Here is an 18413-nt window from a genome sequence, read left to right as displayed (position 1 = left end):
TCAGGATATCCTCTTCTTCTCAATCGTAATTAATAGACAGACAGCTCAAATACCGGCTCATTTTATGTAGAGACAGATAATGTGTGGAGAGAGGTGTTGTAGTGTAACAAATTGTATGCTTGGTTCATCTCTACTCAAATAATTGGCTTCAACATAGAATATACTGTGGCTTTTTTGTTTTGTTTCATCTTGCTATGCTCGCTTTGTTGTATAGCACCATTGAGAGTGCATTGATTTGCTTTTAATAACTGGCTTAGTTTCTCACTGTGCTGTTTTAGCAGTGGCAATTAGCATACTTGGATTGTGCTCCATAATCAACCAGCTCATGTGTTTTCCAGTGTACAATGCCACAGCAATTGAAGTGTAGAGCATGTTTGGCCTGAGAGCCCTTTCCACTGTGTCTATGTACTCAGGCTATCGCACCTCACACAGGTAGGGCCTCTCATTGAGTGCTCTCCAACTCGTACTGATTTCATGGCATGTTGGTTTGCCTTCTCCACCAGCTTAGAGCACATCAGTTATGCACCACTGGATTTGAGTCGACTGGTTGCCGGAGTGGGTTTTAGTGCTTATTTGATTTGCATTTTTACCGCACTCTTCCAAGCCAGCCTCACCTGTTCGAGGTAGATTACATAGACGGCCGGCAGCAGGGTGAAACGTAGGACCCTGGGGTCCACTGGTCGTTGAAAAGCAGCACCGGCAGGGTTGGATGGTTGCGCTTTTGCTGTGTGCTTTCACTTTGTGATTATAGCTGATAATGTTGACAATCCACACTGGGAAGCTGCAAGTCTCAACAGGGAAATATCAGCTATGAGAAGTTCAATACATTTTTTATATACAAAGTTAGATCTAAATTTTTTTTTCTTTACTTTAGTTTTTGAGAGAGGATCTCATGAGAGAACATTCTCCTTACTGAAGACTAGCACTGTGATCTCTTTTTCTGTTATCATAGCGAACCAGCAAAGGGAACTGCAGCACTAAAGACAAAAAAATAACATCAGAAGACCTGAATCAAATGTTTTCAGAGCCACACTGAACAGAGAAGGGGAAATGAGCACACACTCTTATTGTATTGTTCTGCCATTTGTCAGACTGATAACCTCCAGATGTCAGCTCCAGGGCTCGGGGGCTTCAGGCCTAAAGAATGCCCCAGCAATGTGCAGCCTGCCTGGGAGCAAGGAGCTGCCAGCTGGCCCTGGCTGCCTTTGGGTTTCAGGAGCCACGGGCGCATCAGGGACACACTAACTGACTCCTTGTCATGTGTTCATGCACATACACATACACACACAGACAAATACAACCGCACATATGTTCATGCATTATTTTTACTCATTTGTATGTGTTGCACACACGCCTGCATCAAGGCCCGCACACATGATTTCCCATATGTGTGCACAGGCATGACTGAACACACTACACATGCACATATTGTATTCATACACACACATTCCGACAAATATCTCCCCAAAAATCCCCAAACCCTAATAAGCACGAGCTTCCTGGCACCCCATGGAGAGCTTTTTCCAGTTTTCTTTCTTTCCTTTGTAATTCTGGTATTGTCACAATGCCAACAGCCTGTCATCTGCAATGCTCTTTGAAAGTGACAGTCACATGCAGCCGCTGATATCATCCACAAGCAGACTTACAATAAAGGACGTCTCCCTTTCATTGTCTCTCTCCGTGCCTGTCTCTCTGCCTGACCGTCTCTCTTCTTCATTTATGTTTTGGCAACATTTCCAAAGGAATGTTGGGGCCCGACCAATCGGATACTTTAACCTTATTATCGTATGGCCTGATGGGCTACCTACGTCAGTAGGCTGATTGGCGTATACTGTAGGCTGTATACTGATTCATTCATTGCGTTTTTCTGCACATAGCCGGGAAAGGCAGATAAGTTCTTTATCATGGTAGCAGCACACTGCACTGAGCATAGATGAAGAGGAGCAGGGCCGTGGTATCATTTATGTTATAACTGTCCATATGCGCTGACATAGAGACAGTCCTGATGCTTTTTCATCATCTGACTGCCACAGAGAGTGTTGTTTCTGCTCTCTTGCAAGTTTGTTTTTTGCAACATGATGTTTGTTTTCCCTGGTTTGTTTCAAATGAGCATCTGCAAAGACACACACAGCCTAGGAAACACATTTATAGACAGAGACTAATTCCACCTGCCGCCCATGGAGGGAGCTGGCAGCACCCTGCCTCCCCCATGCCAGTTGGTACCTGTGTGTGTTTTGGATGAGTGGAGCCGGAACAAGAGTTATCTTATCTGGGAAACACATCTGGTCCCCTCGTTCCTCTTTCTGTCCTACGCCGTGGTCCTGCCCGGATAAACCCTCAGCCCCGGCTGTCTGGAGGTCTGCGCTTGAGCTCCAGTTCTCCTGTGAATGTGTGAAGAATTCAAACAAAATATGGAAATATATGCTGCGTTTGCTCAGGTACAGCTTACAGTCTGCTTCTCTCACAGGCAAAGCAGGTGTATAATGATATGATGAACTGCTGGCCTGTTTTTGGCATGGCAACGTGTCCATGCTTGCTTGTGTGCATAACGTTGCCTGTGTGACTGCGTTGTGTGTGTTCCTGGTGGGATGAGCAGACAGAGTTCCACTCTGCTCCAGGTGACAGCGGTGTGTGTGTGTGTGTGTGTGTGTGTGTGTGTGTGTACACGTGGCGCAGAGACAACAATAGGGATTAGGTGGATTACAGCAATACAACTATCTTACACAGGAGGACACCATGGAGGATTGGGGAAAAAACAGTCTTTAACACACTCTTCTAACCTTCATTTCACCAGGCAAGATGGGTAAGAACACAATCTTCTCTTTGCAGCTGCAGCTGAAGGGAGTCATTGCAGAGGGTTGTATATACACCCTTACACTCTTACAAAGGAGTTGCCCATAATACCGCGGTCCTGTATGATGTCAAAGGTAGCTCAACATGAAAAATATGAAGTAGAACACACATCCAAACAACAAATCATTCATCGCATTCTAGACTGAAGGATTCTACGGTAATCCACAAGTACTACACACTGTGTTTTTAACATTTCTGATGAAATAGAATTGCTATTTGATTGTGTGTTGTGTTTTAAGTGCTTGCTGCAAGGACAAATCTGCAGTGCCGTTTCCTGTTTTTCTCCCCTTGTCATTACAATGGTATTTCATCATTACCTGTTTTATCTGATGATAGGCTTCTGTCAGGGCAAAGTGTCACATTGTTTTCCATCTTCAGCAGGGACAGAGAGGTCAGGGACAGGGCAGAAATAATATCTGCTTGAAAAATCTGTGCAGTGATGCAAACAAAGCACAGCACCTCAGTGGACAAAACCCAGCTATGAAGCCTGGGGGAGGTCTCACTTTCTTAGCCGAGGGCTTGGGCAGGTGAAGTGTGTTTTGCCAAGGGCCTCATAAAATGTGATGCGGTAGCATTAAGCAAAATGTTTATATTTCCTTGTGTTTGCCGCTCTGTCACTCTTCCAAAATTGGCTTATTGTCAGCGTGACAACCAGTATTTTAGTTTCAATTCAATTCTGGGGGAAAACACTTTATAGATTCATCTTCCAACCTGTCGTGGCAAAATTGATATCAGGCGCAAGTTATTCAATGTGAGATGTGGCACAATATAATATGTTTGGCTTTTTCTTTTCAGGGTGGCATTGAAGAAATGCTGTCAAGAGTCTGGGACTCTCAACCCAGAGTTATCAAGTTTCCTCGAAAACATCAGAGGAGCTCCTCTGCCAATGGGCTAAAGCGACAGAAGAGAGACTGGGTCATCCCGCCCATCAATGTGCCTGAAAACTCCAGAGGACCTTTCCCCCACATGCTTGTCAGAGTGAGTGACAGTTTGTATAATTTCAGCAAATACCACACATGATGTGGAATGTCTTCATCATGTCTCTGCACCATAAAACTTTGCAGAGAAAGCCAAGATAGTTAGACAACCTATATATTGTTTTAGTACTTACTCAGGTCAGGCAGGAGAGAAGAGTGGGGAATATAGAGTAATATCTTTTACGATCACTATGAGGCCAAGAGACACAACATTCTGGTATTTTCTATCAAGCACACCCAGCAGGCGAAAAGCACTGCTCTTGTCTCCGATTTAAGTCATGATGCCAGGTGATTTGTCTGCTGTGCCTCTGGGCACCACAGACACGCAGACGAAGAAAATAATCCTTGCTTGAAAAGCACACAAATATGCTCTTCATACTTGGTCTCAGAAGAATAGTTCTGAGGATTACTCAGGATCATTCTCTCTCAGTGGTGTTCCTACAGCTGTTAATATAAAGCTGGTGAACTATTTTTCACATCACAGTACATCACTTTGTCAATTAAGGCACATTTTAATTGATGGGTGATCATGACGACCATATTGTTCTGTCACTTTTGGAGATCAATGTTTGTTAAAGGAACACTTTTGCGTTTGCATCTATTTGCAAAAAAAGAAATAGCTATAGTGCTATAGTTAGCTATAGCTATAGTTTCTGTCGCCACCATGAGGAATTCTAAGTAATGACAGCAACACTGTCGGCGCATCCACATGATCCAAGCCTTCCGTGATCGCGTACGCACCCCCACTCCTCTTCCACGCAGTTGCTAGTAGCCAAGGAGGATACGGAGGATTAAAAAAACATGATGGTTTCTTCAGAAGAGGTAATTATCTTTACTCGAGCCTCTGCGTGGGAAAGTCACCAGACAACACAATCTTCTGAACATAGTCATACTGAGAAATACAGAGAGAGAGTTGTGTGGAGCTGATAGTCTTAATTAGCTTTGTAGCAACTCATTTGGGAATGGCTTGAATGTAACGGACGTTCATTAATATCAAAAAGTTACGCACTAAAGCTTTAATATTCAATCAAAATTAAATTCAATGTAATAGTAATTCAATAGTAATTAGTAAAGTAATTAGTAATGAAGTAATTAGTAATTCATAGTTATTAATATTTTTATGGTAACCAGGGTTTCTGTGCGTGTGCATTGTGTATACATCTGGCCCCAGGAAGCAAAAGGATTTATTTTTGCCCTGCAGCTCAGCTGCTATTCACAATTCTGTCGTTCTCACAATAAATAAATACAAGTTTAATGAATATGTACTTAACCAGTTCTTAACTACAACCAGTGGATGACAACACATTTAGAAATAAGGAAAATCAAAAGCAAGTTTCCCATGTCGGCATCGCACTCTCAGCTCTGTCTTGTCACTCGATGCCTCTTATCAGACACCCAGACAGACATGCAGCTTTCTGCTGGCATTTCAGACACAACCACACACACACACATACAGTATATACTATATATATATATATATATATACACACACACACACACACACATACACACAAAGTCCCTTACGCCCATTTGTACAGGAAGGCTTACACTCCCAGATTAGAGAAATCGCCTTTCACCAATGTGTCGGCAAAAGGGCAGATTTTCCACCAAAGCACAGAAAACAGTCACCCTCACAGAACACGCACAGCAGGGCTGTGGAGTGTCAGGGGAGGAACCAAATTGTGCTCCCCTGCTGGAGAAATGGACACTCTTTATCCCTTTTTCACATGTTGGGTGTTAGATGGTTGGATTAAATCTCAAGGGCTTCCTTTGTGCGTGTGGGGACATGTGAGTGTTGAAGTTGGCTTAGTTAGTGTGTGTGTGTGTGTGTGTGTGTGTGTGTGTGTGTGTGTGTGTGTGTGTGTGTGTGTGTGTGTGTGTTTTGTGGGGTCCAAAAACCGGGGAATACAGTATACTTGTGGGGTCTGCACAGCCTTGTGGGGCCCAAAATGCTGGACCCCACAAGGTTAAAGGGCTGTTTGAGGGTTAAGACTTGGTTTTAGGATTAGTGTTAGAATTAGGTTATGGTTAGGGTGAGGGTAAGGGTTAAGGTTAGGCATTTAGTTGTGATGGTTAAGGTTAGGGTAAGTGGCTAGGGAATGCATTATGTCAATGGCGGGTCCCCACAAAGATAGTGAAACAAACAGCTGTTTGTGTGTGTGCGTGTGTGCGTGTGTGTGTGTGTGTGTGTGTGTGTGTGCGTGTGTGTGTGTGTGTGTGTGTGTGTGTGTGTGTGCGCGTGTGTGTGTGTGTGTGTGTGTGTGCGTGTGTGTGTGTGTGTGTGTGTGTGTGAGTGAGTGAGTGAGTGAGTGAGTGAGGGAAATATCTTCCAGCTATACTGTATGCAAACATAATATAGGTGTGCCTCAGCCATAGCTGAACGCAGTGCATCATGGGGGATGTGACGTGACTGCTACATGCCATCCCCGGCTCTCTGCAACACAACTCTCCATTCTGACAGACAGGCAGCCGAGGAGAGGAGCGGTGGGGATTTCGTGCTTTATCTTGCTGGTCTCAGAAGTGGCCAAGAACAACCTTTAAAGCTTACGCATTTTATTTCAGGACACACCAGCTCTGCTGTGGAAACTCTTTGGAGTTTTCTTCACCTGTGTTTCTGCACTCGAGCCTTCTCACAGCCAAGTTCACTAGGTTTAAAAAGACCAATTAACCTTGGGAGTGTAATCACGGTTTTGCAAGCATCAAATGATGCAAATGTCATGACCAAAGAGGTGTATGGTGCAGCGGTGGTGGTTTTTCTCTTTGATTCAGTGGGGGTGGAGAAAGAACTGCTAGCATGACACTACTAGCTACTACAAGTAGCTGATGTGTGGTGAGCGCCTGGCTGCTGCACATCACCCATTGGTGGTGGTAGAGAGTAGTCCCCCCCCCCCCGAACCGCTTTAAGTGTCTATCATAAGGCGCTATATAAATGTGATGAATTATTATTATTATTATTATTATTATTATTATTACTCAGGTATCCATGCAAATGTGTCGCACTTTTACTACATTTCAAGAAAATCCGCAAAACAACATGCAATTAAATGCTTGTAAAAGACAGAAACAGCCTGAACAGTATAGTCAAACCCTGCTCTAAAATGATTGATGACAACAAATCTTGCTTAAAGCAACGAGCATTTTGTCTTCTTCAGATCATGTTCTTCAGAGTGAATTTTCTCTGTTGCCATTATGACGTTGTTATATTTTACCTGCTTTTACAACCGATCGGCACTCTTCGCCAATTCTTTTACCCCTTCTGCAATTCGACTTTTAAATGGATAACTACTCTCTAGGGTGTAGGCCTATATTAGGCTTGTGTGCTGTATGTATGTGTATCTGTTGTCTATAGCTGCTCTTAACTTTTAGCCTATCTAATATATTGTCTTTTTTCTGGTAATTGGCCTATGACTGTATAATACTATAATATCGTTGTGTGAGTAATGCATTAAATGTGTGTAATCAATCCTTTGGTAAAAAATTGTTTCTTAATAATCGCAGTAAGGGCAATATTAGCAGGGCTGCAGTCAAGTCCATGTCAAGTCCAAGGCTCCGAAATTGCTTGTGTTACTGGAAAAATATGTAGAAGAGAGACTTTATTTGTTTTCTTCAGGAGCAATAATATATCAACTATGTTAGGGCTTCATGTTAGGGCGTCATCAATGACGTCATTTGTCTTAAACGACACAAGCCTTGATATGTGCTCACGGAAAACTTCCTGGATTACTCGACACACACTCCGAAGCCTAAGCACAGCATCAACATCACTACAAATGAGACAAGAATTATCTCGCTAGCGCAACAAAAGAGTAGTGGAGCTCTTTCTACAGCCGTCGCGGTGGGGAAGACAGTCAACGACGACAGCAAAAGTAGGGCGTTTCCACTCAGGTTTTTTTAAGTTCAAATTGAAAACGTGCATAAAAACATGTAGATGGAAATGCACCTACTAAGTACACTGAGGGGCTAATGTAGCTCTGCTGCTGTAGGATATTGTATTAACCCCAGGCAAATCCAATTCCATATACACAAGAAAATCCCTGCTGATTTAATTGTAAATAGTGATTTATATGAGCATAATGCTTTCATTTATTCCTTTATTGTCATTGTTGTTATTGTCATTTATGGTGCTATCGAGGTTATGTTCCAGTGCATTCTGATGTTACCACCATCATCATCACCATCACACCCCTTGTAGCTCAGATGGAAATATTCTGGTTCAGCGTCTGAAAGCTACTTTCACTTACTTTGAAACAAAGAGAAAATGTTCTCACACACACACACACACACACACACACACACACACACACAACCACTCTCACACAGACACACACACACACACACACACACACACACACACACAGACACAAACAGTGTGCCATTGTGCCATTCCACTGCTGGCCATTTTCTCCTTGACATGGTGCAGCTTTGATGCCATTGATTTACTATAGTGCTCAGATGGAATATGCTTCCGAGCTTTCGCTGTCAAATTATTTGACATGATGGATGTAGATGCAGTGGAAATGGAGAGGTTGAAAAACAGCAACAGTTAACTGGATACTGAAGTAGATGGTGAGAACTACTCCTTTTGAGAAACTGAAAAGCAGTAAGGATGGGAGATGGAAAAGGGAAAAGGGGGGACAGGCTGCGATTGGAAAAAAAAAAAAAGAGTGCTGTAAATCTGCAGGGTGAGGGAGGCCAACATTAGTTTCAGGCCATTTGTGGCATTCTCATCTAAACCGTCTCCTGCAGCACCTACACTGGGGCCAATGAGGCAAAACTGATGGAAAGCAGTCTGAATATGGGAGACAAAAGACCCGCCTTTCATTTAACCAGGCCTCAAACACTGGCTCCCTCCCTGACTCACGGTTAGGACAAGGAAACAAACAATATGAGCTGGAAATAAATGAGCACATTCTAGACATGTATTTTAATTTTTTGATTTCACTGCCAAGAGTTTGTATAAAAATAAAGGTCTTAAGGTGAATAGGTGATCCGGCATATTAAAGTGCATCTCGGTATGATTTGGTTTACCTCATTATTTTGAATAGCCCATTATGGTAGTGCTCATGGGTAATATAATAAGGTACAGTGTAGTGTTAAATGTGTCACAGTCAGAATGACTCCTCATTTAGAGAGAGTTTCTATCAAAAGCAAACGGAAGCACACCAACTAAAACAAATGTTTAAGTTCGCCCACCACTCGAGTCAACGTTCCACACTTTGGCAGAAGAAAACTTGACACTGTGTGTGTGTGTGTGTGTGTGTGTGTGTGTGTGTGTGTGTGTGTGTGTGTGTGTGTGCGTGCGTGCGTGTGTGCGTGCGTGCGTGTGTGTGTGTGTGTGTGTGCGTGTGTGTGTGTGCGTGTGTGTGCGTGTGTGTGTGTGTGTGTGTGTGTGTGTGTACTGCTGTTTGCTCAGTATTAAAAATGAAAACACGGTGGTTTATTTACAACCTCATATTGCACAGTGTATTTCATTACAGCTCATAATGAGCTCATAACATGTTTTTTGGATCCGCTTGTTTTGTCTGCTGTTTTATGAGGGATGCACCCTTGTGCATTGAAATACATTGTGCCCATTGTGTCAAGTTAGTGTGTGTGGGTGGGTGCGCATGTGTGTGTTTTTACCAACATATGGGTTTGCGAGGTCATAGGACACTGACTGAATTTATCTTAATAAATTACATTTAATTCTCAACCAAAAAAAAGGTTTCGCCATCAATTACTATTTCCCCCAGCCGAGTTTCCAGGCAGTAAGGGATAGTGTACACAGTACAAACAACAGCAAAATAAACTTATATTCACTCAGCATCCTAAGCACATGTGGTTTTACTGAACTATTACTACTTCCTTGTCTCATTTCTAATACCACGTAATTGATTGGCAGGAAGTCGTAACTCATTCATTGGCTACTCTGAGTTTCAGTAGTTGTGGAGCCAAAGGCTTTAATCAAATGTTCTTTCTCTAACTTGAAGTAGTACTTTAAGACATAGTATGATTTGACTGGTAGCACTCTCTATAAGGAAAGTGCTAACATGAGTTGTCAGCTCACCCCAGGTTACACAGGACTTTATTCTCACCAAGGGGAAAGTCTCAAATTTGGCAACATTTTGACATTAATGTCAGAACTTACAAGATATCTGCGTGTTTTCCCAAAGGTGTGACAATCTCAAAACATGAGGAGTTTAACTCTGCTATGGCAAAAATGTGGGAGTTTAATTGGGTTCAAGCTCTTTCAACGCTTCAGGGGTTCGATCATGTGGTACAGTAGTTTCTGTACTCTTCACTACTCTAACAGAGCGCTGCCTCATTGGTAGCTGTTCCTTGGTGAGGTGTCACATTTTCTGTCCAAATTGCTATGCCACAGCAGTGAGCTCTGTTACATATTGTATAATTTAGTCACAATTGAATCAAACGGCAAACACCAACATTATATGTGTAAAGGTGAGGTCACAAACTGCTTTGTACTAAACTACACCAATCCTAATGGCTGAGCTGTATGATTTGAACATAGTCATTTCCATTATCTGTTGACAGCAGGTAAAGATTGTCATTTAATTAACCATAACCATTTCAATACCTCAAAATGACTTCGCTAGTTCAGTCTCTAACTCTTTATTACATAGCAGTTAATACCAGAGGTGGGACAAAGTCATTGTTATGCAAGTCACAAGTAAGTCTCAAGTCTTTGCCCTCGAGTCAAGTCGAGTCAAAGATGAGGCAAGTCCCGAGTCGAGTCACAAGTCAAAGCCAACAAGTCTCAAGTCGAGTCCAAAGTCCTACCATTTTAGTTTCGAGTCATTTCAAGTCCTCTTACCACAGAAATAAAATTTATACAAATCATGTATGTCTGTAAGATTTGTATTTATTTAAACCTCTTTTTATACAATGACATTAATCAAATAAGGGCCCGCATGTTTTGCAAATTGCAACTCTTTTTTTGTCGACTACCTCGTAATTTTTATAGCCAAACGAAACTATCTTCGGTATCATTTTGCCAACTGGCGCGTTGTTGCTTGTGCTTCATTGGTTGTCTTACAGTGTGCCTGCTTAGATGCTGTCGAATCAAAACAACGTGGGACTACAGTGATTGGATGTCGTGCAGGCAGCGCGCGTGCTCTCTGCATGCATACAGGTGGTGCACATTTTTTTCACAGATGCAGATAAACTGAGAGCGGCGCGGCCGTGTGAACATTTTCTTCCCCAGTTTTCATGGGAAGTAGCAAGTCTTCTCAAGTCAAAAGGCGCAAGTCCAAGTGAAGTCACGAGTCATTGATGTTAAAGTCCAAGTCGAGTTGCAAGTCTTTGTACATTTTGTCGAGTCGAGTCTGAAGTCATCAAATTCATGACTCGAGTCTGACTCGAGTCCAAGTCACATGACTCGAGTCCACACCTCTGGTTAATACCGATATAGCCAATTAGCATTGGTTCATACACTCGGTTCATTACAAGTATATGTGCAGTGTCTGTCTGTGAAAGAAAATCAGAGTCAGTTTAGAAAAGAGTTTGTTGACATGTCTCGGTTTAAATCAGGACACCCCTCACTCCCTTTTCCTCTAATCCCTCTTGCATCTGATCCTCAGAGTGCGTCCTAGAATCCAGGAGTTTCTTCTTGCTGAATCATCCACAAAAACAAGGTCTCCATGAATAAAGTTCCCTTTAGTCTTGTTCCACATATTTGACTTTTTCATGATGGCAAAGTACTGTTTAACCTTCCTCCCGCAGAACAGATCTTCCAAATACCAAATCTGACTCCATTTATTAGATTCTAGAGTACATGTCCTTTTGTTGGCGTGGTCCAGAAAGCACAATGCAGTTTTCAGCTCTAGCTGATGATGTTAGAGGCTCAAGACGGTAACGCTCTCTCTCTCTAAATTGACCGGTGATTGGTCAAAGTCTCCCGTCACAGGATAGATTTACTAAAGCCTGAAAACAGAGCCAAGGAGGAGATGCAGAAGTCTAATTCAGACCCCTTAAATTAAAATATGCTGAAAGATTATTATGGAATATTTTTTACCAACGATGCCAAAACAAACTGCCTGCCTTCCCCCAGCTTTAACAATGGAATAAATCATTTTAATAGTGACAAACCAACAGAGAATCATAACCCAACTCTGCAGTTCCCCTCAGCTCTACAGAACATTTTAGCGTTGTTTAGCTCTTTGTTTCGGTTTTATGGCACACAGATTTTCACTCTTAGCTCTCTCTCATTAACTTCCTTTCCAGCAGCAGCCGGCAGCCTTCAGCAAAAAAAAACAAAAAAAACACTACACTACCTGCCCAGCACTAAAAAGCTGTCAGACAAGTTTAGCAACCATGCTGAACATGGTGGGTAGCAATTGGTGGTTATCAAATGTATTCAGATATTATACACACATAATGTAACACAGGTGTATTATATAAATTAGCCCGAGGCCTTTGCTGTTAATGGATGTGCAGATCAGTGCAGTCTCACATACTGTGCCTTGTGAGAATTTCCCATAAACACAAATCTCTTTCAGCATAAAAAGAGTGTAAACATTTGTGCACAAAGCCTTTTGTTTCCTGGTTTGTGCTTGTGTCTGTGAGGGTACGGATGTGTATCTGTGTATTTGTGTGCGTCTCTTTGTATTGTCTGTGTATTTGAGCGTATGTGTCCGTTTTCTCTGCATCCCCAGTCGGACAATTAGAAGGTGACAGTCCCATTAGAGCCGGCCCAGTAGTACAAAGGCTGAGTGCTGTTGTGAGTGACACAGCGCTCAGCCTCTCACTAAATAACTGTCAGTCTGCCCTCGTCCACTCTGACCCCTCTGGCAGCCTCCCTCTGAGCCACTCAAACTCCCTTCTGGACTCTCATTGGCAGCCTTTGCAGCTCCCTGAGCCAAGCATGGCCCTCCTTTCAAGCCTGGCCTCTAACTGATTGGTTGGACCCCACTAGCCTTAGGCATGCCAAAGGGCTTTCAACTGGCCTCAGGGTGCTGCTGATTGGCCAGGCTGTTGGGGCCGCATGTCCCCTGTGAGAGCGTGTGGCAGCAGCTTCAGTTTAAGGATGCAATTTGACAATGGCGGTCGGTGGAGAGGAAAAGTGCAAGAGCAGCAGAAAGCTCCGCGCTGCCCCCTCCCTCCATCTATAACTCTATCTATCTACTGTATATCTCTTTATGCCACTGTTTTTCCCTTTAGTCAACCTTCCAGCAGCCAACCATGTCTTCACGGTAATTATCTTGTGGGACATTTCTCTGTGCATGGAACACCTGTGGTTTACCTATTGTCCTTGTATTTGGAAGCCTTGGGTAGAGCAGGAGAATGGTCCTATTTAACGAGTTGAAACTCCAGGGGTCTGTGGTCTGTTGGGGGCAGGTAAGACAAGAATGGCGGCCTCTGCCTCTCCCATTCCCATCGCAGAATTAAGGATAGCAGCTCTCGTTATAAAGGAGACAGAATGGCTGTATATGCTTCTATTGTTCTCTCCTCGCAGTGAATCAGGGGAATTAATGCCATTGTTAATGCAGAGAGACCGCTGGTACATTTCAACAGGATTCTCGCCTCTCGCAGAGCTCATCTAAATTGCCTGGCTAATGCTGTAATTGGGTTTGTGAGTCACTTCTTAACTTCCATTAATATTTGTTCTCCCTCTAATTGCCCCTTTTTCCGATCCTACATTTCATTCCACCGTTTGGTTAATGGTCTGAGGTAAAGGCAGTAATGTGCACGTATGCTTGAGAAAGCATCTAATCTATTTTTGAGCAGATACAAAATGCAAGAACATCTTTTTATTTTCGTCTAAAGACTTCCTATCTGTTTTTTCAAAAGAGAGCCAAACTCTTTAATTTATAGGTTATTTATTGAATATGCCGCCGGCATTCAGAATGCTTTCTGGTGTTCATTAAAAGAGATATTTTTTGACAATGTCTCTGCTTTCTCAGATGTTGCCTTTTAAGCTTCTTCCCTCTTTTCACACTTACCTATAACTGGATTGTCTTTTCCTCTTATACATCACATTAAAACAGCTCCTCTGGAGGGAGAAAAATATCTTCCCCAAAAGGTTTCAGCTTTGTTTCCTTAAATTGTCAAGAAAAAAAAGTCTCACTCTATTATCTTTAAATCCAAATTCACTTCACACAATCATTACCTTAGGAAACCTTAGGAACTCAAAGGATTCAATTCAATTGACTGTCTTAGAAAGTGGAGAAGAATGGCTGAATATCAATGTCAGAACCAAAGGAGCAGACAGATCCTCCTCAGGTGGCGACTCTTGCTCATTTGTATTGATGGGACTCTCGCTGCTTCCCTCCCACTGGGAGCATTGGGAGGAGGGAGCGCAGGAGAGACAGAAAGAGATAGACAAACTCATATGGCAACACAAACACAGACATAATGGGAGAGCACACAGAATGAAAAGAATCTGTATACGGCAAAAACTAATATTTCCGAGCTGCATGGAGCTTGATTTATTTCCCATTCAGTTTCCGATCCATTATGGACTAGCATGCCTGTGTGCCGAGGCCCAGACGCGGCTGTTCGGTATGAGTATCAGGAATAACTGTGTGTGACTGTGGCTGTCAGGGGCTCTCACTTGAGAGATATTAAACCTGAGCTGTCTGCAGCTTCTCTCTCACAGACCTCCTATGTGGCTATTTTTAAAGCTACATTCCATCTAGCGGTGAAATTGTATATGACAACCAACTGAATATTACTTTCTAGCCCCTCCCATTCCGAGCGCATTTTAACTCCTACGGTGGCCGTATTATTCCAAGAAGTACGACATCGTCCGTGAGTGTTCCTTCCAGTGTAATAATAGTTTTACGTTATTGTGGTAATTTGCTAACATCAGCTATCAGGTTCCCAAACGTATGCAAGCTAATGTTAGTAAAGTATCAGTGCTAGCGTTATTCTGTATATTGTACGAGATTAATAGTGTAAGGCAATGTTTACAGCGTAGGAGAGAAGCAACGGAGGTTTGTGTTTTTAATATATTTCTCTGAGCAATATGAGCAATGTCAATGAAACCGAAATTAGCTCTTCGTATCACCATCGTTTACACGCAGCTGTTCTAGCTGTAGCTAGTCTGTGTTACAACTCCATTACGTGAGTTGTCTGCCAGAGAAATCACGACACATATGATTACGTTTATGTTACAAGGTAGACAATCCTTTAGTATCCTAGACGTCGTTCTAGCGTTATGCACAACTATGATATAGTTAGCCAAGCAACTATAACACTTTGAATTTACACAAATTACCTTTTGAGAAGAAAGCAGGCAACTTCGGCGTCCCTTTTAAAATCCTTGCTCCTTATGAGCTCTTTCCATCTTGGAAAAGCCACTCCAATGTCTTTGGTCTTGTGGCTTTGCCTGTCGCGTTGTCGTTTTAATTCTCTTTTTAACTTTCTTGGCGACTCCATTACATGTCCTCGAGAATAGGCATGATCCTCCATCTTCAACAAGCTTTCAAATCTGCCGGCAGTCGCGAGTAATCTCCCCCTCCCTGGCATTCATCACGGTGCCACTGAGTGTAAAAGCGCGAAAGGCGGAGGTATGTCCCTCTTTGGCAAATGTATTTTAAAGATGGAGGCGCTACATGGCTGCCGCCATTCGAGCGACTCGCTCGTATGTATTCTGAATGATTCTGAATGTCAGATTCTACGCTTACAAGAATACTTTCATTAGTTGGTGGAAGTAATTACACATGAATGAGCACATATTTGTGAAAGAACAAAGTTTACACAATGGTGCTTTAAAGCCATCCGCACCATTCCCTTCTCATGACACCACTAAATGACAGGTTTTACCCCTCTTTATCGCCACATTATGGTGTGTAAGGTTGTTATTGTATTTCGCAGGAAGGAAAGTTTGAAGGCTGGCAAAAACTTGAGGTCCCACATTTTCCATAATTGGACATTTTGTTTCCATTTTGTCAGCCCATCTCTCTCGTTCTTTCATCCTCTGCCTCGTATTTCCTCCTCTGTCATTTTGTTGGATGTTTGTGTGGATGGCCTATCAGATTATTTGAATTCCTCTTCCCCATCAAAAGCAGGGCACATCAGCTTTGAAGAGTTACAAGCACACAGCAGGAGGGATCAAAGCAATGCAAAACTGAAATTTAAGAGAAAGTTAAAAAGCATGTAGTTTTGCCACGTACAACAAAGAAAAAACAGGTACTGTATAACGGCAGGGAAAGATGAGACATTATCAAACACAGCGATTTTCAAGGATGCCTGTGTAGTTTGCAGATGCATAGATGCTTTTGATAACGCTGTTTAACATAGCAGTTCACCCATTTGCAGTGACTCATGTAAGCAGCCATTTCAGCATTGCCATAAATGCAAAGGTTTATAGTCAGAGCTGAATATTTTAAACCCAGTGGTGACACTGAAGCCACACTGTTAAATATAGGAACATCAGTAGTCTTTTCCAGCATGGCAGTGTCATTTTTCTTCTCTTTAAAATCACTCACTAAGGTGCTAGACCTGCTGCAAATCTGCAATGGAAATATACAAAAACTCAAAGCATATTTTAAAACCATTTAGTAGCTTGCCAGCAATTCCCCAAGTCGACAGGCAGCAGCGTAAAAAGGAGCAGTAAAGCAAATAGAAATTAGAAATATGAGCTTGCAGCTGACATTACTGGAAGAAGAGCATCAGAGAGCAAATTAGATTTGGTTATCTCTAAAACCCTGTTTAAAAAATGTCAAAAATCTTCAGATTTTTTTCTACTTAAACTGAATCCACATGATGAACAGACCATCAGGTGCTTCAACAGAATACCTCAAACTAATCCTGACTCTAAACACATTGCCCCATTATTTAAATTTTGGAAAATATAAAGTCAGAATCATGCTTTCATCCATATTTAATAACCATATTATTATTTCTTACGTTCTTGTGTGCCAATTTAACAGGTAGTTGAGAGTGGGAGACTAAGAGAGTCTAAAAGCAGAGCAGGCTTGTGAGTATATGAAGCATCCAGTTACTTAGTAGTCTATAATAAAGGCATCCAGATATTTGGCAGACGCGGTCTTAATTATGGTTGACAGCTATGACAGCTAAAGCGTGACTAAGGCCCCCAGAAGGGCTCAGTTGTAGCCTGTGCCCTGACTTGGTTGGCATCACTTCCTCCCACAATGCACCTCACCACGGAATTTAATTTGAATTTACTGCATATTAACCGTCCCTCAAACTTACATACTTATATTCCTCATTCCTAACTGTTATAACTTCTGTGCAGTAGGCGTTTTCCATATTTGGCTAATGGCACATCAGTGACATTTACTGTGCCACACAGTAATATAAATAGCTAGGTTTATGCGGCTTCTCGCCCTTTATTTACTCTGTTATACAAATATAACAGTATTGCATATATCAAACATATCTTTATTGGGTTAGAGACAAGAAGAACACAATTAATAAATTAATAGAGCACAAGCTCAAAAAAAAATCTATTTAATATTAGATTAAATGTAACCCCTAGGATAGACGAAAGAAAACAATCATAGGTAAAGAGAGAAGAAAAACAAATCATCCCTACATAATTTACAGTACATTTAAACCATCACTCCACATTTCCTATATTCTGTAATATGAGATACACTGTATACATTAAAGGAACATTTTAGTATTTTTCAACCTGGGTCTTTTTTTAGTTTTTTTTTTTTTTTATAATTGTGTCTATTCTGACTATGGGTCATGCTAATGTTGCACTTGCCACCTCCATTATAAGGATTCAAGAAACGTAGACAACGCGAAACAACATAGACTGGGCCAAGTAGTGCGAGCCTCCTAAAGCTTTAAACTTCAATTTTACATAAATCATTTCAAATGCCTGTTTCTAAATGTTACAGTAAGTCATGTTTTAACATTCAGGATTAGCTATTGTAGCTACCTGAATCTACTTCCGGGCTACTTGCTGGCTAACCTAACTGGCTGCCTATTTATCTGCACATGCTGATTTGTCTATGTGTGAGGATCTATGTCGCTATCAATTTAGCATATGTATAGGCTAGTTAAATAGTAGCAAAGTAAGTAGGAGAAAACTGTGTGCAATGATCCAGCAGAATAGGAGGCTCGCACTGCTACTACATATTACTTATTTTACTACTATATACTACATACTACTACATATTTTGCCACTGAAGCCTTTTCAAACTTATTCAGCAGGTGCTCAGAGACCAAGCAACCATTTATTTTCTGAGACATGACCTTTGCAAAGCAGGTTAAATGGACAGGACCTGGTTGAATTGGCTATATCTAGACATTAAGAGACTAATTCAACTGCCCCCATTGTGCATGCATGTGTGACATTTACACATATTTAACCTACAGTGGCAAAAAAAAGTGGCATCAACATGCAGCATTGTCCTCTTGACAATAGAGTGGCTGAGTGTTTGTAAATGTATACTGTGTTGGATAGATCTGTGCTATTGAATGCTGTTGCCTGGTGTGGCTCTCAAGCCTGTGTAGTCTGTGGGGGGTGTTTGATGTGCCCGAAAGGCAAAGTGAGGTGTCTGAGCCCATTATGAGCTATAAAATAAAGAGAGAGAGAGAGAGAGAGAGAGAGAGAGAGAGAGAGAGAGAGAGAGAGAGAGAGAGAAGCGAAAATGCGCGGATGAGACA

General features: G+C 42.0%; 1 protein-coding gene across 2 annotated transcripts in view; it reads left to right on the top strand.

Moving 5' to 3' along the window:
• The window catches only part of cdh4 (cadherin 4, type 1, R-cadherin (retinal)), a 215606-nt gene that overhangs the window by 144331 nt on the left and 52862 nt on the right, over positions 1–18413 (top strand). For both annotated transcript variants that reach the window (XM_031278786.2, XM_031278778.2), the window contains exon 5: positions 3649–3831. In XM_031278786.2, coding sequence (XP_031134646.1) covers positions 3649–3831 — 183 coding nt within the window. The remainder of the gene's footprint in view (positions 1–3648; positions 3832–18413) is intronic.

The sequence above is a fragment of the Sander lucioperca genome, chromosome 6, assembly GCF_008315115.2.
Source record: "Sander lucioperca isolate FBNREF2018 chromosome 6, SLUC_FBN_1.2, whole genome shotgun sequence".
Classification (NCBI taxonomy): domain Eukaryota; kingdom Metazoa; phylum Chordata; class Actinopteri; order Perciformes; family Percidae; genus Sander; species Sander lucioperca.
Note: the sequence above shows the minus strand (reverse complement) of the source record. Positions and strands in the feature narration are given on the sequence as shown.